General features: G+C 35.7%; 1 protein-coding gene across 4 annotated transcripts; it reads right to left on the bottom strand.

The window, feature by feature from the left end:
• Nucleotides 1-14,229: 14,229 nt before the first annotated feature.
• LOC114143740 (retinoblastoma-like protein 2) lies at nucleotides 14,230-23,555 on the bottom strand. 4 transcript variants are annotated; one of them, XM_028016036.1, is made up of 15 exons: nucleotides 23,462-23,555; nucleotides 21,314-21,381; nucleotides 21,108-21,227; nucleotides 20,743-20,849; nucleotides 20,544-20,650; nucleotides 19,677-19,814; nucleotides 19,429-19,596; nucleotides 19,263-19,314; nucleotides 19,074-19,183; nucleotides 18,823-18,999; nucleotides 18,130-18,228; nucleotides 17,485-17,545; nucleotides 16,816-16,955; nucleotides 16,548-16,706; nucleotides 14,230-16,433 (listed from the first exon to the last, which is right to left on the bottom strand). In XM_028016036.1, the coding sequence occupies exons 3-15, from the start codon at nucleotides 21,179-21,181 to the stop codon at nucleotides 16,227-16,229; spliced, it is 1,599 nt and encodes a 532-aa protein (XP_027871837.1). In that variant the 5' UTR covers nucleotides 21,182-21,227; nucleotides 21,314-21,381; nucleotides 23,462-23,555; the 3' UTR covers nucleotides 14,230-16,226. The 4 variants fall into 4 exon arrangements, with proteins under 4 accessions (XP_027871837.1, XP_027871838.1, XP_027871839.1 ...); XM_028016037.1 differs by having other exon boundaries at nucleotides 19,074-19,180; XM_028016038.1 differs by having other exon boundaries at nucleotides 19,074-19,168.
• Between the last annotated feature and the right edge of the window lie 437 nt (nucleotides 23,556-23,992).

The following is a 23,992-nucleotide window of genomic DNA, read 5'->3' as shown; positions in this document are numbered from 1 at the left end:
ATAATTAATAATAATATTATTATTATTATTATATTTTCCTATTAATTAATTTATTTTTGTGGTTTAAAAAAACTCTTAAAAGGCTGGTTAAAATAATAAAAGAAAATGCTGAAATCATTAATCAAGCAGCACCACGTAATTGAAAACTAAAACTTGTGATTTTCACTTGTTATGGTAAAAAAATAATAACTATTATATGTAATGTAAAGCATTTAAAATCTACTTAAATTCAAAAGTACACACACACACACACACACACACACACACTACAGGAAACCCCCATCAGTGTATCAGACACTGGGAAGCTTTGATGACCATCCTGTAGCAGTTCACATGCAGAGACTGAAGAATAGAAAATGAAAGTTGTTTGGCTAAAGGCTTTCCAGCTAATTAAAAGACTAACCTAGTGTAGCTTCCATGTGACCATTTAGATTCATTTGGCACTGATGCAAATGGAAAGAGCTGTAAATCTCATTATGAAATGATGGTGAGGATCAAATTAGTGATCATCAGTCAAGCTGCTTTTAAATGCTTATCATCATGTCCCTGTTTGTGCATGCTAAGAAAGCTGTTCACCTGTCCAGGCATCATTTTGTAGAACATGTTCTAGTAATAGCTGGTTCCTCAGGGAAATTTGATTTAAATAATCTCCCCTAATGAGACACTGCTCAGGCAGTTGGTATGGCACGGTTAAATAGTAAGCAGTATACATATTTGTGTGCAAATAATCCTTAAAACTGAGTACTAAAAATTCAAATATGTAATTCTGCCATTCTAAAATGCAAAATGAGTTTTAATGTTCTTTTTTTTTTTTTTTTACTAATTTGTGACTTTATTCAACAACCTGCTGTCTCCGTCTCTATGCTTGTATTTTCCTCTTAGCTGAAAGCAAGTATTAGGTGTCAAATGTCAGTTTTGTTCAAATGCCAAAATGTTAATTTTATTTTTATGAATAAATTTTTAATTGAGTCTTGCACCAAATAATTACCAAAATATCATCAAATGTTTTATAGAAAACTATCCTCAAACTGTCCATATCAGTTATGATATATTTTATGAGTTACAAAATTTTTAAATTTTACTTTTACTTTAACTGCCGACACAACACTGAAATGCATTTATAATTGAATTCAGTCTTTAGCATATTTAAATATATTTTTATTAGAATTTGACATTTTTTGTGATCAACTTAATATCTAGCTCACCAGTCTTACAGTGTGACAATATTTAGATAGATGTTTTGTCAAAAGAATCTAATAAGCAGTTAATCTTTCAAAGTAATACGCAAAGCAATAATTCCTCCTGCAGATTTTTGTATTTTCTCTCTTTCTTTAGCTGGAGTTTTATTATTTTTATCAGTTAGTATTGGCACCAAAAATAGCAACTTCACAATTTCTGCAGCCTTCTGTATCTATTACTAATTTATTGCTCCTGTATATCTCTAGCCCTCTTTAGAGATTGCACATGTTGGAATTGCTTGACCAAAGCCTGGGCAATTAGATGAAGGTGGTGCAAACACAGAGAACAGCAACGTCTTTGTGCAGCGTTACTGCTGTGAGAAACAAGAGGGTTTCTCTGTGCGCTCAAGTCGCCCGTCCTAATTATTTTTCCCAGAGCTGAGGTCACATTCCTCATGGCCTAATCATGGAGTGAGAAGAGCTTGTTATTAACAATCTGAAGACAAACAAACATAATAGCGAATAGGGAGGGGTTTTTTTCCAGCTTTTTCTCCCCTTTTAGCTAATGGCACAATGATCAAACTTAAACAAGCGAATCTAGAAACCCATGGAGAAAATAAATAATAGATCATCTTGATATTTTAACCATGAGAGTTCTTACTTTAGAACAACAGAACTGCTTTTTTCTCTCTCTCTCTTCCCTTGAGGCATTCAGAACTGTGTCATGATGACACAGCAGGCAATAATGCTATTAGCAGACTATTAGTGTTATTTGATGTGCATACAGAAAGCCTTCAGCAGATGGTTTAGTGATGCTCAGGGTATTAGGCCTGTTGTCATGGTGAACACAAAAGGCTCCAGCAAACTGTTGGGGGAAATTATTGTGATAATAAGCCTCTCTTGTCCTAATGGGTTTGTTTCCAGTAATGACACAAACTGAGCATTCAGAAGAAAAAAAAGCAATCAGGAACACATACATTCAGTCACTTTCCTTTCTACAAATAAAAATGTAAAATGTCTGCTGCGTTTATGTCTTTTGTGTAACTCTAATATCCTAAAAAATAAAAAATGTGCAAGCAATTTCTGCATGAGCAAACCATCCTCAGTGTGCTGTATCGGTAGCTGCTTGTCGGGATCTCAGAGGAAACAGCACCAGGCAGAACAAAGAATACACAAACAGCTTCAGGATAATGTTTAAGAAGACGATTGTTAATTTCAGAAGAAATTCAAATGTGTCAAACATTACAGGTAAAGAGTAGGAGGATGAGTACAATGGTTGTCACCTAGTCAATACACTAGGCTGGAGGCAAAGCAGTGTAGCCGTCTATAAGAAGGAACAGAAAGGACTGTTCTTCTAGAGGAACTTTAGGTCTGTTCAACGTAGCAGTATTCATACAAAAGCTAAAAAAACACAATAAAATTGTCTTTTTCTGTTCTGGGGTTTATTTTTTAGCTCTGGATCTGATTTTGGCGCTGGATCCATCTACTGCCCACAGTCATCACCACAACAATTCTGAAAAGAAACCTACAACAATATTTATTTTCCCTTTGTGAATAATACATTGCTTTGAAATTTGATTACATATCAGTGCATCTCCTCATGAAACGATCTTAATCTTCCAGCAAGGTAACTTTTTAAATGTGAGGCAGCCATGTTGGATTTTGAATTCAGAGTACCTCCAACTATCTCAACATTTTAATTCTGAGAGCCAACAAGATTAAATGCTTTTAAACAGGAAGCAATAAATTTAAAGTTGGCTGTTAAAATGGATGCTCAGTATAAAACCCCATATTTACACCTGGTGGTCAGTGTGTGTATCCCAGTTTCCATGTGTAAGTTGTAACTTAGGTAAGTTGTCATGATGTTAATTTATTGTTTGTTTAATTAAATGTTAAGCGTGAAGGATCTGGTGGCCGCGTCCCTTTGCTTTATAACCAGCTCAACTGCAATAATGTGCTCATTTAATCAAACTCATAACTAATTAGTGAGGGAGTGTGTTTACTATCGCACAAGGCAAAAAACAGTATCAGTGTGAGTCTCTGAATTACCTTCTAGGCAATAAGACTGAGCTTGATGGAGGTGAAGCAGGAGGACAGTGGGATGATTCAACTCGTACGTTTCAGTTTTCTGAAAGCAATCCACTCATGAGTTGACATCTCCCACAGAGATATAAAAAACATACAAGTTTTCCTCAAAATGAAAGGTGTTTTGTCAGGTTGATTTCTACCCATACATTTGCTGTCTTTCTAAAAGGATATCTTAAAAGTAACATGAGAGCTCCTGTAAACGTGTTACTCTCACCACAACAAGCAGCGAAAGATGATTTCTGGCAACATTTGTCAAATTTTAAAACACGACCTACCCTCTATTTTACTCTATTATTACTTAGATTTGAAAGTACGTGTTTTCTCTTTCAGATGTAGCTAAAATATCCAACCCACCTTAAAGAAACAAATTTAATGTGTCCCATGGTTTATCTCGCAACCGCAGAGGTTATCTGAGGACCAAAACAAAGCAACAACACAAACTGCATCACACACAACAGCGTCCAATCTGTCTAGATAACACAGTCGCATCTGACACACTGCTCATAAAGTGGCCTCCATCACACATTTGCTTTCACACAGACATTTTTCGTTTTCTTATCAAATTTGATATTTTACGAGGCACTCTCTTCCCCGTTTACAATGGCGGAGCTGATTCTGCTGAAGGTCACCTCGACATCCAAGCTGAATGAATGACATTTAGAGTACAATTTTTTCCCCAGTTCCTTTGAAAGCTGTTACAATACATGAACAGAACATGCACAAATCCGGACTGCATATTTGTACATGTTGCCTTGCAAACGGATTCCAGGTTTTTCTATTTTTTTTAGCTTTAGTGCAGTTGGCTGCAGCTACAGTAGCAACCAGATCACCAGAACCGAAAGACTTTCCGTTAATGTGCATTTGTGATTTAGAAGCAAATTTAAATAAAAACGACAGAACCATGATATAACACACAATAACACTATTGAGAATAGCAATTTAATATTCAAGCAGGGAATGTATCATCAAAAGAGCAGGAATTGAAAGTAAAATGAAACAAAAACTTTACAATGACAGAATTAGCAGAAAAACTCCACTTAGAAAAAAAAACACAAACCTGAGAAAATTCAAACTTAAGGGGATCCATGAAGACTGCATTATGTATCTTGAAAAAGTAAATCCATAATTGAAGACTGCGTTTTCTTTGTGGTTCACAGAGTGAGCAGAACCAGAAACATGCTGAGAGACATGAAAAAGATGTTTAGAAACTCTTTAGTAAAATTAACTCACAAAAAGGACTCTGTACGTTTATTCACTGAAAATTTAATTTCAAAGATTAGAATCATAGAAAGATTAATCATAAGCCTCCTATTATTCATAGCTGGATTATAAAATGAGCAATTATAAGTTCAGAAAATAACCAAAATTTAAAACATTTAGACATTGATTCATATGGTTTATTGTAACATTTAACAATTTGAAAGACAATTCATTGAATGGGTTTGTTAAGATGTGGTTTGTAGAATCTGATTTGGAATAAGGACATAAAAGTTTAGAAATTTCTGTAGATTTACAGATGACACTTTTGTTTCTGTTATGAAAGAATGGTATTTATTTTCTAACCCTTTTGAAAAAGGACATGTCTCTTTGTGCGCCTATCCAGGTTAATCAAGTCATCCCTGTCCTCATGCCTCTCCCCATCTCTCCTCCGGAGCCCTGACCTTTATCTTCAGTTAAATCTTATTTGCCTTCAGGACTTTGTAGGGTTTTCCACTCCTTCATAATCTGTTTGTAGTGTCCTACAGACTTTTCATTGCTATGACATTAGACCAAAACCCCCACCCCAAAAAACAAAAAAAAAAACATGGTAAGCTATTTTATACCCCACTTTCATTTGTGGTTGACTTTTAGTGAAGCACTTTGAAAGCATCTGGATGAGATGGATCGTGAGATCCGTTCTACTCCAGGGAATTTCCTCTGTTGATGAAGATTACCTTACCTTATATGTGTTTCATTAAGCAGCTCCCAAAGGAGGACTCTAAGCTATGAAAAGGGGAAAAATTAATAAAAAAGTAACTTTAAGTTCTCAGAAAAGGTTAACAGTGAACCATTAATAACACACAATAACCTTTATCACTATTGGACATCTTTTTTTATATTTTTTTGTCAGGAATTCACAAACAGAGGAAAACAGATTCAAGATGATTCAACTGCATTTACAATTCATTTGAAATGTGGTCTTCTGTTAGCATCAGATGTATGCTCAGTGTTAGTCATTTAGTCCATTTGGATGAAAAAAGCATTTATTGAGCTGTTTGTTATCATTGACCACAACCCACTGAACACAGAGAGGGGGAGAGAAACACAGAGAGGAACGATACGACAGAAAATAAGATAAAGGCTGCTGGAGCATTTTAAGAAAGCTCGAGCTCGTCACATGACCAGTTTAATTTAAAATATTAAAGATGGCTGTTTGTACAAACATATTTTAGTAACTTTTTTGCAAACAACAGAAGTGCAAGGCTGCTCAGCGGGCCTAAGCGGACACCATGTATTACCAGGCATCATGAACATGTAATACAATATATTCGTTGTTTTTGGGAGGAATGGGGGATTAGGTAGAGTGATATAGATGTTGGAATCCTGTAAGTTGTATAGACAACAACTTACATCATGGCTGCTTAAAGATGCCGGCCTTCAGCATGTTTAACTGACCTTCATATTTTTGCTCCAAGCAAACAAGTTTTCAACATTTCTGGATACTTTTATTAACTGTTGTGTTCAAAATAAGTCTTATCTAAATGCCCTTAAATATCTTTACTATTTAACTACCTTTATTTAGCTATTTCTTGCATTTCTGGATGGTGTTTGAAGCTTAAAAGATGGTGGGACAAAATAAATAAAAAAAAATAGGGCATTCAATTTTATTATTGGCTGACTAGCAAAAAGACATTTTCCCTAAGTCTGCATGTTATTGGCTGATCGGCTTCTCATGATGACTCCTTCCCAAGAAGCTGCTGACTGTTGAGGACTGAGGCAGCTAAAATCACACCGAGAACAAAATACAATTGAACCTTTGCACCAAACAAACTAAAAAAAACCTAACAAAAGAACAGCCAACAAGTAGATCTTAAGACTGAATATCTGGTGAATTAAAATACTATTATTTAGTTAGTAGTATGTTAATATGTTCAACATACCATGCAGCTAAACTAAGACATCATGGTGAAAACTTAACTGAACTTAATACTGAAATGCTTACCATAAAAACACAACATAAAGGAGGAGGCTAAATTGTTTTTTTCCATTTTAGGTATTTTACAAAGGCAGGCTTCCAGACACAGCCAGCTTACACACACACAGATGAAGAGATTGAACTGGAAAACTCTGGACTGCAAAGCTCTCAGTGTTGTCTTCATTTAAGCTGAGATTCAAAAGAAATGGTGTAGCTGGGAAAGTTTGTATTTCTTGAACTTTAATACCAACCTAACAGAGCAGATTTACTTATATATTGAGACAACTCTTTTTTTCTGTCTGCTGCCAAATATACATGATAAATGATGTATTTATGGTGACCAGCTTAAAAAAAAATCAGTCTTCAGACTCAAAACAAATTTGAAGCAGTTAAGTGATTGATGGAGCTACAGCTGTTTCTTTTTATTTGTTTACGAAATAGAACACTAAATGGTTCAACGTCAATTTGAGATAAGATGGAAGTTTATTTTAGTCGAATCATGACCTCCTGCCTAAACTGCAGCACAAAGTGACTGTTACCCATCATAACATCCAAAGAAATTGATGCACCACAGTGTGAAAAAGACTCTCTCTGCAGGCTCTGTTGTGTGGATGGAGAGGAGGGAGCCGGTCAGTTTTCTGGGATCTGTGACATTCTTCAAGGCCAGTGTTAGATTAAAGACCAGAACTGTCATCCCTCTGATCAAATATTCACAAGATTCTCTGTGAAAAATGTGCTTTTAAAGACAGACTGTTAGAAAACAGGGCTGCTATTTGTGAATATTTGTGACAGTCCCATTATATGTTTCAAATAATGTTCCATTGCTGAGTGAGACGTTTAAGCCCCAAAGAGATTTTTGACTTTTCTTTCCCTTTCTTTTTTTTTTTTGTTGCTATTTTCATGTTTTATTTTGCATCTTGTTTGGTACTGTCATGTCCTCTTTGACACTTCACATAAAGAAGAAATGGGGATCCTTGATTTTAATGTTACTCAGACTTACGTATTTTTAAATTACGCTTTTCTGCTTTTTCCCTACATAGACGGAATGTTCTGTCCACATATAAACTTAAAATAGGTTTTTGAACAATGGCAGCATTTTCAGAACAATCCATAAAGTGCTTGTTATTCACCATGCTTCTGCTTGATGTGTGGAGTGTAATTTTAAACCAAGGTAACTGCACTATTAAGTTGAAGAGCAAAATTGAATCTTATAAATATTGTAATTGTATGATTAACCATACATTATTTTCATACAAAACCTTGAACCATCTACCACGAAGCTCTCTAAAGGGGTTCCACAAGGAGCCGCCCTTGGGTCCTCATGTTAGCACTTCATAATAATGATTGGCCATCTTATTTTCTAACTGCAATATTCAAATGTATGAAGATGATACAGTATTCCTTTTACTTTGTATCAATATAACACAGGTTGCTGTCATGAAGTGCGGGGTGTGGTGGTGAGGCAGACGCCACAGACCCAGGTACTACGGAGTGAAATGGTGGTTTTAATGAACAAAAACTAGACACAAAATAATCCAAATAGTCCAAAAACCAAGGCAGCACTGCTAAGCAGAATCCAGGGCTCTACGCAGGTAGCAACATGGCACAAGAATGAACTGAGATGACGGACTGAGGAACATCAGACAAGGACCCGACGAGGAACAAAGGACACAGGTGGGGTTAAATACACAGACGGTAATTAAGGAAACGAGACACACCTGAGAAACAATCAAGGGGAGACAGGACAACACGGAGACTCAGAGACACAGAAACTCGAAATAAACACACAGAAAAACACGGAACATGACAGTTGCAAATAAATAAAAAAATAATCATGATCTAGATTCTAGATTGTGGGGGCATTTCTGGTTTGTTTGTTTTCTGAAGAATATTTCCATAACTGATTGTAGCTTTTTATGTAGGCAATGGTAATTAATCTAAATAATATACATTTTTACTGTATTGTTTTATTATAGCGCTATTGTTTAAATGTTTGATTTTTATATTTGGATCTTGTATTTATGCAGTGTGTTGTCCGTTTGTTGATTCTTTCTGATATATTTTTATTGTGACTGTAACATCGGAGATATGAAATAGCCTTTTGATAACTAGGTAATGTGAGTAAGGTCATGGAATTCATGCAAATGTATTTACAAGTCGCAAAATGTCATATTACTATGAGCTTGTTAGAAAACTAAATTCATATTTGAGGTGGTAAAAGACTAACAAACTACAATGACACTTTATCAACTAATCATTTGTCTGCTAGGATACTTTTCAAATAACTATGAGATTCTGGAAAGCACATGAACAAACCAACCTGGATAGTGTTCAATGTCTGATATCCAAATCTAAAAGTTCTTGATGGGGTTAGAGAGAACTGAAAGTTTAATTTGAAGTGAATTTGATGGACTGAAAAAGTTGATAGGCTCATATTGATCAGTGTAACTTCACATGGAAACATAAATCTTGTTCAGTTGAGGAAAAAAAGCGCTAAATGTCACAACAGTCTTTGTGAAATTATAGACTATTAAAACCCACTAACACAGCTTTGTTCCCACATGAGCTTGGTTAGACTGAGTTGTTTTAAACTGTTAACTTCAGCTAAAACAGATGATCTAACTCTAACTAGTTGTTAACCTCGCACACATTTAGGATTCATTTACTTCTTCAAAAAGCTTATGTTGATATGATTTTTTTATGACAAGACCCAAAACTGTTACTAACAATACCTTCACAGAAAATCTGAACTAAATGTTTTGCATTTATTATTTGGTACACATTTGTAGAGTTTAATAATAGAAAAACAAAGTTTTGGAACATATGGTTTCCAAAACTTATAAATATTGTAATTGTATGATTAACCATAAACTATTTTCATACAAAACCTTGAACCATCTGCCACGAAGCTCTCTTGTATGTTATAGTCTATAGAAAAAGAAACTCCTACTTCAATCATACTTCAAAAAGCCTGATTGGTCAATGTCTGAGGTTTCACAACAAAATCTAGTTCTTTGGAATCAAACCATGAGTAAATAAGGATGACTCAATACTTTTGCACAGCTGTGTATTTATATGTAGCATGTGTGTGTGCGTGTTGTGTGTGTGTGTGTGTGTGTATTATACCAAACAGCCTTGGGCTCAGCGTGCAACCAACCACATTTATGCAGAAATGAAAAATGTCAATAGAGCTTCCTTCCATAATATTGCCTATTTCACTGGCACATAACACTGTCCTTTGACTCATGGACATAAATTCAGTGGACACAGCACGGCGAACTGAATAATGATTAATGTAACTTTCATCTTGGGTTTGCTTCACTTGCTGTGGCCTTGGCTCCTTTAATAGTCATGGAACAGTGGAAAAATGTGATTCTGCTTGTCCTTCAAATAAAATGTTTCTGTAATGGCTTCTCATTAAGGGATATATATTCATATACAGGCACATTCACTCCACCAATTGCTTTGCCCTTTTTATATCTTTCACAAGCGTGTTAATGAAGAACTCTGGTGGATCAGAGCTTTAAAGCACTTGCAAAACAGCATAAAGTACCTCAGCTGCTGAGAAGTATTAATATAATTATCAAGGTTATATCAGGTTGCTTTTAATTCAATTGTCTCTCAACATTTCTCAGCTATGTCAGTCAATGCGCCTGCCTTGTCTTCAAAGCAACAGAAGACTTATCCATTCCAGTACCATTAAAACATCAATGTCTTATTTCTGCTAAATGGCAGAGGAAAGATAATTGGCATGTGTGCATGCATATTAATTAACTGATAATGAGACGATAAGGCCCCTCTCTACCTGCAGGTGTGGAACCACTAATCAATTGGCAGTGAAATGGGGTAAAAACTCTGCTTCTTTTATCCCACCACTGAAATTAAAAACCTATTTAGCAGCACGTTTTCCAACAAAGTGCTTTTCATTTATCTTCTCCAGCACATTATTCAATCACAGTTTCCATTTGTATAATGGTAATATTTTCATGTAATTTCCCGCTGCCTCAGAGATGGGTTTTTTTGATATGGCTTTGTAAAATGGCTATTCCATTCCAGCTCCATTCACTCGCTGGTAATAAACTTACAACCTATATTTCGGATTAAATGTCTTCAGCAAATGGAGCCAGTCTCAGATTTCTCAGTGCTCTGTGGGAAGATCGCTTCTGCTCCCTGGTGGCGACTTTAGAAACCATCCAAATGGGGCTTCCTGCCCTCTGGTGGCAAGAACAGCAAAGTGTCAGAGAATCGATTTAACCCACATCTTGGCAGACTTTCATTTGCTGTGTAAGGTTTCCACGGCTTCTGACTGTCCAAGCAACAGACACCAGAAGTCTGATATGCAAAGCGAGCTGTATAGTTGAGAGCTGCAAGGATTCCCAGAGCTGAAACATAAGCTGACTATCTTAAAGGGTTACTGCTTTAGCCTGCAGCACATTTGGAAATGTTTGAAAGAATGTTTTGTGTCTATCGGTCCTGACCAGAGGTGTGCATAAGGAGAACTGTGGGGGAGGAAAGAATGAACTCATGAATTGCTGTGAAAGCAGAGACAGAAGATGCAGAGCATGAAAGGGGGCGTGAAAATATCTAAGGCTGAAAAACAGCCAGGCAGGATAAACTGAGCCTTGCAAAACACGCTTCTGCAATTCATTTATGTTACATTTACAAACTTCAATTGATCTTAATTGGTTTACATGTCATAGACCAACAAAACGCAGTACATCACTGGAAAATAAAAGGAATAGAAAGAAATATTTTTCTTTACAAACAAAAAATCTTAAATGTTTGGTATGCAATAGTACTCACCCCCTTTATATTAATACACATTTGAATACAATTCATTGCAACAAATCATTTTCAAAAACAATACAATATTTGTTCTCCACCTGAGTACTTTGTAGGCTGCATAGGTTTGAACTCTGGTGAACAAACAGCGTCTGGAGGATCAAGGAACACAGCAGAAAGGATCAGGAAGAAATCTGAACATTGGCTTATTAATGACCTGAAAGGAGTCTGGCACAACTTACCAGGAACTGACATACACCTAACCTGGCAACCCAAACAAGAAGAGCATGTATCTAACTAGAAAATTTCTGGAGAAATTTAAGGGGGCTGCGAAAGTGTTCCCGTCGATTGGAACCTAGAGTTCTGATGCTAAAAATTAGCATCAATTCTAGAGTAAGCTACAATGTACTCAATAGAATGTGGAAAGTCACAAGCATGTTGAGTAACATGGACTTACTCCATTCAGTATGTTAAATTCAGTGCATAAGCTAAAATTTGCCAAAATGCTAATGTTAGCCTAAGTGCTACCAGTAGCATGTGGGGTATCACTGGCATGTTGTTTTAGATTGACTTCCTCCATTCAGTGTGCTAAACATGGCTAATAAATTTTTTTTTAATTGCTAAAGAGCTTATTTTACGGAAAAGGCTACCGCTAGACTGCTACTGAAGGACAGTGCACTGCTATTGCTAATGACTGTGCTACTGTTAATGCACTGCTTTCTGATTTTATTTTTGCAAAAGTAAAAATCAGATGTTTACATCGTGGCACTTCATTACCAGAAAACGTGCTCATCTCTTAGCAACAGATTAACAAGAAATATTGTTATTGTTCAAAAAACTTACGATTTCTTCTGCTCTTTTGAAACTTATCTTACATTATTTAACACAAATTGTGCATATGGTGAATTTGGCAGAAAAATAATTTTTTCTTTTTCTTTTGTCATTGGTGGTAAATATATTTTAAAAGTAAAAATCTGATTTATACTTTGTGACAGTTCGTTATCAGAAAAAAACACTCATCTCTTGACACCAGATTAATAACAAGCAATATTATTGTTTATAAAACAAAAGCTCCTTTGAAATACTTATCTGGTTAGACACTAGAAATTTATAGTATAAACATCTCTTAACACCAAATTAATAACAAGTAATACTAGACAATTTCTGAAGAAGTTTAGACAGGCCTGCCAACGTGTGCCAGCCGGTTGGACCCAAAACAGATGTTCTAATGCTAAAAATTAGCAACAATGCTAAGCTTAGCTAAGCTGTACTCAATACTATGTTAACTAACATTACTTATTCCATTGAGTTTGCTAAAATTAGTGTATAAGCTAAAATTAGCCAAAATGCTTATGCAAGCCTAAATGCTGTCAGTGGCATGTGGGGTATTACTAGGATGTTGTCTTACATTGACTTCCTCCATTCAATAAAAAATGTAAAATAGTTATTATAGGGAAAAGGCTAATGCTAATTCACTAGTGGGGGGCAGTTAAATGCTAATATTTTTGTTAATGTTAATGCACCACCTTGCAGAGGTGATCCTGATGACACAGAGGTTGACGGACAGTAGTGCAGCGTTGCATCCTCTTGCTGACAGGCCTTCTTTCACCCTCAGACAGGCCAATCTGTACACACACCATCTCCGACACCACAGACTCCATCTCAGTCCCCATGCAACCCATTTGTCAAGTCAAACAACCTCAGAGATGTGGCTTTCTAGTTTCAGAGGTGACCCTATCAAAATGACCCCTACGCAATGGCCATAAATCGTTTGCTTTATGTAGCACTATATCCGTCTAAAAGGAGAATAAAAAGACATATATCATGCTAGTAAGTATATTGTCCCAAAAGATCTGAGAATCTGAGAGAAATTCAAAATAAGTTTCATTTGGAAAGATGATTAAGACGGGGATATCTAGTTAAACCTCTGTCTTTTCTTCTGCTTTTTCTCCAGATGTTTGTGTTCGGTTTCTCCTTTAGCATTTCAGAGATCCACCACCGCTGTGTCTTTGCTTGTATTTCAACCCGTTTGACTGATACAGAGCAAGCACACAGCTGATGAGATCACTGAAGCTTCAAAATAAAGGCCATCACCATAAAATCTCGGTGTTGTAGGCTCAGGTGGTTTCGCTCTCCAAAGCATCCTGGAGTGTTGTGTTTGGTAACTTAACCATGTCTTAGCTTTATTTTACAAGCCTTTGTCTGCAGGATTATACAGCCGTTTTAAAATCACCTCCTTAGCAATATTGGTTAAGAATTAACAATAAAGCTTGCCAAACAATGACTACTGATAAAACCTTGCAGTCACAGCCTTGGTTACTGACTTTCTGCCTATAAAACTGAATAAGATGGGTCAGGCTTTTTGAGTATCCTTCCACAAATTCTTAGAATAGTTTGCTGGAACATAATTCTTAAAATTTTTCCATTATGCGTTTGAGGTGTTACCTTAAAATTCCTCCCCAGATGTGCCCCCGATGTTGTGAATTAGCCTTTTAAAAAGCATAAAGTGTCTTGAGATCATAAAATGGGTTTTATTTGTTAAATCATTGTAGATCTAAATTTCTGAACATCAATGAAACAGAAAAAAAATCTCTCACTATTGTGGCAATCTTTAGTATTTAAATACTGAAATGTTGAAAATATTTACAACACAAATCAATTTTGTTTAAAGTATCTTTAATTTAATATTTGGTTTGATACACATATTTTTACTAAAATAAAGCATATTTTGCTACACACATCTTCAACATATATGGAAAGTGCACGTCTGCTGCTGCACAGAGTTGTGACAAATACTGTTTGCTCTAACTTCAGTTCCCAGATCAAATTAAATTGAAGATAATCAGCAGAAGTTCAGCAGATAAACTTATAAGGAGCTTTTTCTCCAAACAAAAAAAAAAACAACCAAACAGCTGAAATGGGAAATCAACAAGTTGACCACTACTTGTTGACTATTCTGAAACGCCTTCTTGGCTTGTGTTCCTTGAACTTAGTTATGATATTTGGACTGTAATGCGTACAGTTCTTTGAGTGGTTAGAATGACTCGAGAGGTGCCATATAAATTCAGTCCATAAACCATCTGATTTTAATGCTTTCATATGGCTCACTATGCAATCATTTAAATAAATACTGGAATTTCTGGACATAGAAAAACAAAGCTCTCTTTTTTGCAGCTGTTCATCATGGTAAATCTAAATAATAAACATTGTGCTTTCCCTTTTATTACATGACAATAAACAATGGAGTGAACACAAAGCAAATAGTAATAAAAATTTTACATTCAGCACAGTACAAAGACACAAGTATGAAAGTTAAAAAATAGGGTGCTGTATAGCTAACGCTTCAGATTGTTATTGCTACAATAGAGATAAATGGGCAACATTCCTCATGCATGAGGAATGCATGAGGAATTTTGATATTTCAAACTGGGGAGTTCTTTAATAATTTTTGTTTTGTTGTAGGATGTATCATCCTGCTAAAAGAAAACAGCAGAGATATGCCTCCGTAGGTCAGAGTTAAGTCTCCTGATCATGAACGGCAAGACGAAAAAAAAAAAAAAAAAAAATCAAAGCCATCCATGTGATGTAAACAAAAATGTGACTCTTCAGACTACACTATTGTCTTTGATTGCTCCATGATCCTGTTTTACTGCTCAAGTACTCCATGTTGCTTTTTTTTTATAGTAGATAAGTATCAGGCCAGTAAGAACTGTTCCTTCTTGGAATACTGCAGACTGGAAACATCCCACTAAAGCTCTAACCCCGTTGTCAAACCACCAATCTTTACCCATATCCAACCCCCTCCCCCCCGGTGTGAACACATCAGCTTTGAAGAAAAAGTGTTCACTTGATGCATAATATAAAATAAATTAAACACTTAAAAGTTACTAATACCGAAAATAGCATGGAAGTAGTAAAAACTTTCAAAAGAAAATATCTGACACCAGCTAACTTCTACAAATTCTAAGTACAAAAGTCCAAATTCCTTTATCAATTCTTACAATTGCACCATACTGCTTAGTGAAATACTTTATCATGCGTTTGGGTTAGAAAGCCTATTTTTTCTGAAAAAGGTTTACAAAAATATGTACGGCTTCAAAGGGAAATATTCTACCAGGACGCTGTTTGTTGGTCTCATCTCTTTTTTTTTGTTTCAAATGCAAGTTCACTATAATAGAGTTAAAGCAGGTGTAACCTGGTTGTATTTCTCTTTTGTTATAACTACACAAAATGCCTCTTTTTTGGTTATTTGTATTGTTTCTTACCTGACTGAAACACCTCTAAAAAAAACTGTCATTGTTTTAACCGTGTTACTTTAAGAGCGGAAGCACCGCCTTTTAATTTCTTCTTCTGTGGTATTGTCTTTAAATTGTTTGTGCCCCTTAGACCCTCCCCTTGTGTTATGTTGTTCTGTGGGAGAGGTGTGTGCTGTTTATTTTTTATCTAAATACATCCAGTTTATTTATAGATTTATCAAGTTAATTTCTGTAATGTACTTTTGTTTTATGTAGGAGTTGGAGTGGGCAGCCTATAACACGGTTGTTTTCTGTTAATCCTTTTTTAAAGACAAACCGTGTCACAGCCTGATCATTTAATAAAACCAGCACAAAGCAGAAAGGATCCAGTTACACAGGAACCGTTTCAATTAAGTAGTTTTCTTTTAAATGAGGAGTTTCTACATTAAAAAAATGAAGATTTTAAATAATCACAACATAGATTTACAGTTAACTTAAGTTACGCTCAATAAAATTGCACAAGTTAATGTTAATCAAACAGTTAATTTTGGACATATTTTTAGTAAAAAAAAAATGTGCAAAAATAACTTATAGGGTTACAATGAGTTATGTGTACATCCATGTCAATACAACTCACTCAAAATGATCAAATTAGTTTAGTTGTGTAAACTTAAGATGTACAACTTGCACATACTAACATTTTTAAGTTTTGGAAACTTAATATTTTTGAGGCAAGGAATTTGCATAAATATTTAAAGTAAACTTCACTTATTGCGTTTTACAGTGTGTATCATCAGGGTGGTTCTGGTTGTTCTGGTTCTGTGCCGCTGACCGATCTTTTTGCAGATTTATCAGTCGACTCTGCAGAGCTGATGGATTTTCCAAGCAACTTTGCTTGGATGAAGGCCCATCTTCTTCCTCCGTTTTAAACGACAGCGCACGTTTTCTGGTTCCATTGTTGATCTTACACAGGTCCTGTGTAAAGAAATAGGAATTTTATTACAATTTTGAAATGTTACCCGATATAAAGCGGATAAAAAGATGAAAATATACTGTATGTCTAGTGTAGTAAAGTTCAATAAAAGTGACCTCTCTAGAGCTTTTGCCAAATTTATAGGTGTATTTGGGAGTATGTTGAGGGACATCTTGTCTGTTTAACGGTGAGACGGTGAAGTTAACACCCTTTGTTGGGTGATAACTTTTTCTCGACGGAGGTGGCGGCAATGGAGATATGGGAGGAGTCTCTCCCTGCAGAAGAAAATAAATATTAGTGGTTAATATAATATTTGTTTGCATTATTGTTTTGATTTGGTTTGTTAAGGTTGATCAAGATGACTTTTGAAAACAACTAACATACCCCATAAGTTTGGGCAAACTTCTCCGCAAATGGCTGCAGTTTTATGCTGTAGAGGTGGTAGAAATTGATGAGGCTGCCTCTCTTATCCTCCACTGAGTTTTCTTCTGGTGTCGGAAAAGCAGCTCTATGGGTTCCAAGATCTGTCAGCAACAGCGTAATAAAATAAATCAAGTCTCAAACAAACATCTGAGGCTTCCACAAGACTTTAGTTACAGCAAGAGATTAAATTAGTAACTTCTTAGGGTCGCTTGCTCTGGATTGTATTTACTGAGGATACATAAATGAAGAAATTCAAAGCTACACACCCATTTTTATGACATAAAATTCCAACAACATAAATTTTACATTTTTGTTTGAAATGGAAAAAATGGGAATGAATACTTAAAGAATAGACAAACCCATAAATGTGGTAACAGTAAATTATTGTTGTGTTAGTGTCAGATATGTGTGCAAAGAGGAAAACTAAAATCTGAAGTTACACTACTATGATGGTTATGTTATCATTTAAACTGCTACAATATTGTTTTTGTTATTATGCAACAACTTTATAGCAGCCTTGCTAACAGGTAAAACAGAAACAAAATATTATTGGGTGAATTCACAAGTTAATACTTCTATAAAAAATAATATTTAATCTCTGGTGAACACCCGAACAGACAGAAATCATACCCATCATCTCTTTGGGAAGATTTTCCAAAGGTGACTCTGAGTTCAGCATCTCTTTGGAAACCTGAGGGTGAAAACGTTCAGTTGACATTTAGCAACATTTGAGGCTTCAAAACATGGCAAAAATGACATTAGATATACATAAAGAACAGTAATAATGAAGCTGCCATCCCCCCAAAAAGTATTCACATCGCTTCATTTTTTCACATTTCTAGTTATAGCCTTATTCCAAATTGTATTAAATTATTAAATGAAACTCTTTCCCAAAAGTCTATATGCAAATACTATTTGCATATAGTATTTGCAAATAGTACTCACATTTATACTCATATAAACACATTTATGTGAGTATTCACAATCTTTGCAATGAAGCTCAAAATTGAGCCATTTCCACTGACTGTCTTTGAACTTCCCCTCCTCCATACCTTTTTTTTGCTTACATAATTTCTCTGTTTCAATTATACCATGCTCTAAATATAGTCTCCTTATGAAAATATAATAAAATAATGGAAGTCATCTTATTCTTAATCAAGAACATGATCTCATACCAATCAATACATCAAATAATGATTAAGGATACTGAGCCAATGACAGTAAAGATAGTGAAAAACTCCCAACACTTGGATAAGTCAGAAAAACAGCACTTACACTTTCATTGGTATATGGCTCTGTCATAGATCGATAGAGAGATGTCTGAGGAGATAGAGCGGCTACTATCTCCTCAAACGTTAGCTTGTTCTTGGTAGCCTGCAAAAGCAAACAACAAGAAAAGCTAGAAACTGAATTGGTGATTTCATAAACAACATATTTTCACATCACTCAGGATGATTTTTTGTATTCTCATACTTTCTGAATTCGGTATTACAATTGTAAACACACACTCTCTGGATTTTGCTTCACAGTGGTTCAGATCTTTTAAATTTATTACCATTAGCAAACTTTCTTTCATTTTTAACCCAATGATTTTAACAGAGTCCTTGTATCAGAGAGAATAAAAGTAACTTTTTTGTTTGTTTCAGCTAAACAACCTTCTGCATAACGGACAATGCAAGAAAGACCATTTAAAAGCCTTCCCCAAAACTTTGTTGCCTTGTCTGGCAGGATTTTTATAGTCATGTTATTTTTCTGGTGTCTATATTTGCATAAAACAGTGATTCTCGATTATTAGTTTTTGACATCTAGACATATTGTACCCTAACATACATTTTGTCTTCAAAAACAACCAGATGAAACTGAGCTGAGAGAACAAAACCTGAAGAAAAAGTCTGCAGTAAAAAACAACATATAAAAGTATAAAAACATGGAAACCGATATGGGAGGGCTTAACAAATCAAAGCCCACCTTTGCTATGATGTAGATGGCGCTAATGAGCAAGTGGTCCAGGTGACCGTCTTTCATGAGGGAAGTGTGCTGGGCCAGGGAATTCTCCAAACAGGTCCACATCTTTGACATCAACTCATCAGAGACGTGTAGTTTCAAACACATTTCCCTCAGACGCTCTCCCATCTCACTGTAAACCTGATCACAGGACAAAGCACAGCTGCAGAAAACAAATATTTTAACTGTGGAAAGTTCTGGGAGTAAGAACTCACCATCCTAGCAAACTGGTGAAGGAAAGGTTGCCCCTTGGGTCTGCTTACAGCTGAGGAGCAATGCTGGTGGTCTGAGGTCGTGGACGACTCTGCTTCCAATATTACATCTGCTAGCAAGCACACAACTTATTGTATTTCAAGTCTTTTTCAATAAACTTAAGCAAAAGGAAGCTTTATCACTCTTTGTACCTTCTTGTGGGTTAGATTCCGGCTGACCTTCGACATTTGTTGGGGAAGTCAGCTGCGTGTGGCATTAGAAACCAGTTGGGATAAAGCAATACTGAAGTCTTTTTGATAAAAACTAAACACATGTCAGTATTTTACAGGTGAATGTTTTGTTTTTGCAATGGCAGACCTGGTGTTTGAAAGGTGGAAATCCTTCATTGTCTTTGATTTTCTCCCACAGGCGAGAGTGGCTGGCCCAAACAGAGCTCTCTAAAACACTTGTTCCAATTGGCTTAAAGCGTCTGATCGAGTCCATAAATTTTCCCTTCCAGAATCTTAATAGGAACTGGTTATGTACCTGTGAAACCACAAGACAAAAAAATCTAAAGCAGGTAACTCAGATTTTATAGCACGTCTTGAGAGTTTTGTGTATCAAACCTTTAAGAAAAGGTAGGAATCCAGTTTGAAAACTTTGAGGAGCAAAGTGACGTCACTGACTCGAAAGGTTAATTTCAGGGCGATCTGCAAGCAACAGGCCACCAGGCAGCGGTGCCAAAGGTCATCCTCCAAGAAGCACTGGATGTGTGATATCACAACAAAAGAACTATTACGTCACATCAAACCAAAGATGTGAGAGGAGAACAAACAAAATCAAAATTTGGATTCAAAATTATAAGTACACACTGAAGGTCCTGCATGTTTTATGCGTTTCCCTGCTGCTGCTCACCTGGTTTAAATGAATGGGTAATTAACATCTAAAATATGCAGCACAGTGGGGCCAGAGGACCAGGGTTGGTGACCACTGTTACACACTATCTAGCAAAGGGATCTCCAATTCCAGCACTGCGACTGTCCATAAGGAAACTACAGTACAGACCAAAAGTTTGGACACACCTTTTAATCCAATGAGTTTCCTTTATTTTCATGACTATTGACATTGCAGATTCACACTGAAGACATCAAAACTATGAATAACACATGTGGAAATATGCACTAAACAAAAAAGTGTAAAACAACTGAAAATACCCCTTATATTCTAGTTTCTTCAAAGTAGCAACCTTTTGCTGTGATTACTGCTTTGCACACACTCTGCTTTTTCTTGATGAGCTTCAAGAGGTAGTCACCTGAAATGGTTTTCACTTCATAGGTGTGACCTGACAGGTTAATAAGTGGGATTTATTGCCTTATAAATAGTCATGAAAATAAAGAAAGCCCATTGAATTAGAATGTGTGTCCAAACTTTTGGTCTGTACTGTACATGCAAATGCAGTTCTTAGTGTGGCCACACGAGGGCAGCATACTCACAGCGATGACACCAACACCAGACTTTAATCTAACCTGAATGCCAGTAAGACTTTCTAAGATGGTGTAGTAGTGTTCTGTGGCCTTTGAGAAGCACTTTTCCTCCAGCTCTGAAAACACCAGACAGTTTAAATGGAAGCATTTTGTTATTAAAATGTTCTGTAAACAAGTAATGGAGTAAATGGGACTCTTTTAGGGTTACCTCTTTTAGCGTTGTCATGTTGATCATCCTTGCAGTGCTGCAGAAACTCTTGCAGCATGTCTTTCAGTCTAATTTTTATTCCCTGTGTGGGATCTCTGGAGCAGGTCCTGAAGGCAATGTATTTTTCACAAGAAGAGGAAAAAAATATGTGTCAGAAATCATTTCTAAATGTGAATAAAAACAGTCTGTAAGTAAACATTTTCATAGATTCAGTGGCTTTCACAAAAAACTTTATCTTATTTGTTCAAAAACTATTGTTATAATAAGCAAATAATGCAAACATTGTAGCTTATAAATACTGATTTGCTAGGGAAACTATAAGTCATTGCCACAGGAGCGAGGAACTGTTCTGTTGCAGCGCTAACCTGAATAGAGTGATCAGACGGTCACTGGGGCCGGGCCCCGGCTTTTCTACGTTAGGTCCAGGAGCGGTTGCCATGGTGAACTCTTCACTGACGGCGGTCAAAGAAGGAGGCCGCGACTAACTGATGAAAAATAACATCAAGAACTCTCAGAAACAGAGAACAAAATCACATCTATAAATATTTGTGATACATAGACTGGGTTTTACCTGGCCAATGCCGATTTCTGATTTTCTTTGAAGTATGGTCTGTCAATCCAGACTTTGTTTTCTAAGGACTATGACACATAAAACGGAGAAATAGTGCAGTGGTGGGGAATTTAAAATCTCCAATAAACACACATTGGCAAGACTACAAACAAATTAACAGCATGATTAAATATTTTTTACGATTGTCACAAAAAGTTTAGGAGACCACAGAGTCACACCCTGCTTGTATATAAAGTTTGAAGCTTAGAAAAATAGCTGGGTACCTCCTTGGTGAACACTACGCATTCTTCAGGCGTTCTCTTATATTTTCTACATCATTTATTTATTCAGTGATGCTTGTGGCATGAATTTGTTTTAGGAGCTTTTCCTTCAAAGTGATTCAACTGATGTAATTTTACATCTTTTAAACACATTTGAAGTTAAAAAGGTACAAACAAAATCTTCATCAATCATTACATGTTTTTACTTTTTTATTTAAATCACTTAAACAACTTTCAACCCTTCTAAAACAATAAAATTAAATTATTTTCACGTTTTTATCCTTTAAAATGTTGGTTTCATTGTTTAGATGATTGCTTATTCCAAAAAAAGACAAATTAGCATTTTCTCTCATTCTGAAAAGCCCCACACTTCAAAGAAAACTAAAGTTTTTAAATTTCTCTGCCTTACGGTATAAAACCCCAAATTCTAAAATTAAATTAAATAAATTAGCCATATTTGAATTTTCTACTACATTTGACATGATTTGTTTTTCCTATTGTTAGCCTTTTTCAGTGAATTCTTGTTTTTGCATCAGCTTGTGTGCATTTTTGCTAGTTAAAGTGTTAAAAGGGTTGTAAACTTGAGGAGGGAACATGAATTAATTGTAAAGGTTTTCAATATTTAAATCTGATGGTGTGGGTGAATTTCTGAAGTATCTATGCATTCAAAGTCAGTGATCTCCACTAACACATGACAGTGATGTGTTTGTCAATAATCACACCGTTTTTGTTCCTACAGAGTCTGTAAGTCTATCTGGGCTGGTCACTGGAACGGCCTTAGTCAAATATGCTCAACAAAGTTTACTTTGGCTCTTCGGTCCTAATGGTATGATGTTATCTTTCTCTATCAACACACTGTATGGAGATTAGTCTTTCTATCTGATCTCATCCATTTATGTTTGTTGTTTGTAGATTTGGACTCTTCCAGGCCAGGCCAGTGTGACCAGAGAAAGAAAATGATGCATTTATCAACATTATCATTGAAAATTGATTTTTAAAAAAAGGTTCAGTGTATTTTCAATGAAAAGTGAAATGATTCATCTACCGCCAAATTTTTATTTACGTACATTTCACTATATGGAATTGAACCAAAATGCGCAATACACTGTATTATTTTATAATTTTCTAAAATGTTGACAATGAAAAAAAAGAAAAAAAATCATTTCCTCACTAGCTCAACCACTTGTTCAAAAGATGTGAAATGAGATAATGATCGACTATATTGCTTTTAGATTAAATGTAAACATAATCAGAATATATTAAATCAAATTGAACAAAAAAGAGAGAAAATACTCCATTTTCCTCGGGGAGCTACAGCGCCCCCTGGCGCCCTATTGGTGCAGCAACCGATTAAAGGCATTAGTTTTAACTGTAAAACATAAATGACGATATATTGCATTGTCTCTTCTAATTTTCACCTTCCTTCAATGTGTGTACGCAAAGACTTATGCTACGTAGCTACAGGCCTATCTTTAAATTACAACTGTTAATCTATATCTCCGATAAATGCATTAAGTTTTAGTTGAGCTGATTCAAATTTCCTGCCATTCACAGGAGCTTCTCGGCGGAGGTAACAACAGAAAAGAGGGGCTGGTCGTCCACCACCCCGGAGATGACGGCGTTCAAACAGAAAGAGTCACCTCAGGCTTTTTTCTTTTTCAACTTTCTAAAAGAAGACACGCGGTTTTGTTTTGTTTTCCCATTTAAAGTCCTGGACCTTTAACTGGTTAATACCGGCTACACTTCAACTGTGCCTGGATAATAATAACTCTACATGTCATCTTAAGTATGATACACTGTTGTACATCTATAGCAACAAGTTTTTACACTTGTTAATAAACAAACATAATCATGCAGAAAACAATTTAGGGTTTTCTTAAAGACTTACCGCATTACTAAGGACGCAACGAGCCTTCCTGTCAGCTGACTGCGGAAATGAACTGTAAGCGCGGGAAATATCAGGGAGGTGCACGTGAAACAAGAACACATCCGGGTACTCAGCGGAAATGTCCTCGCCCCCTTTTAAAAGGACATCATAGAAAACTACGGATTGGATGGGAGTGAAAGCAACTCCTGGGACATTTGGTGCAATAAAATAATAAAATAAGCAAACAACCGTGTTGAGAGTTTTGTTTGCTTCATCTTGCGTCGTTTCGCTGATTTTCTTCATTTTAATAAAACAGGTATGAGAAATGAGACAGAAATTCTGACGTAATGACAGAGGTAAACAACCTCAACTAGAGGGCCAAGACTTAAAGAAATTAACAAGGAGTTTCTTATTACTTTCTTAATGCATCATTTACTTAGAATTACGTTCCTTTGTAACTTTTTTTCACAATTTCTTGCCTTTTTCAAGAGATATAAATAAAAGATACAAATGTTATTAAAATAGGTTGAGATGATTCTAAAGTTATTTTAT

The sequence above is a fragment of the Xiphophorus couchianus genome, chromosome 4, assembly GCF_001444195.1.
Source record: "Xiphophorus couchianus chromosome 4, X_couchianus-1.0, whole genome shotgun sequence".
Taxonomy (NCBI): domain Eukaryota; kingdom Metazoa; phylum Chordata; class Actinopteri; order Cyprinodontiformes; family Poeciliidae; genus Xiphophorus; species Xiphophorus couchianus.
This window is presented reverse-complemented; position numbering and strand designations above follow the sequence as displayed.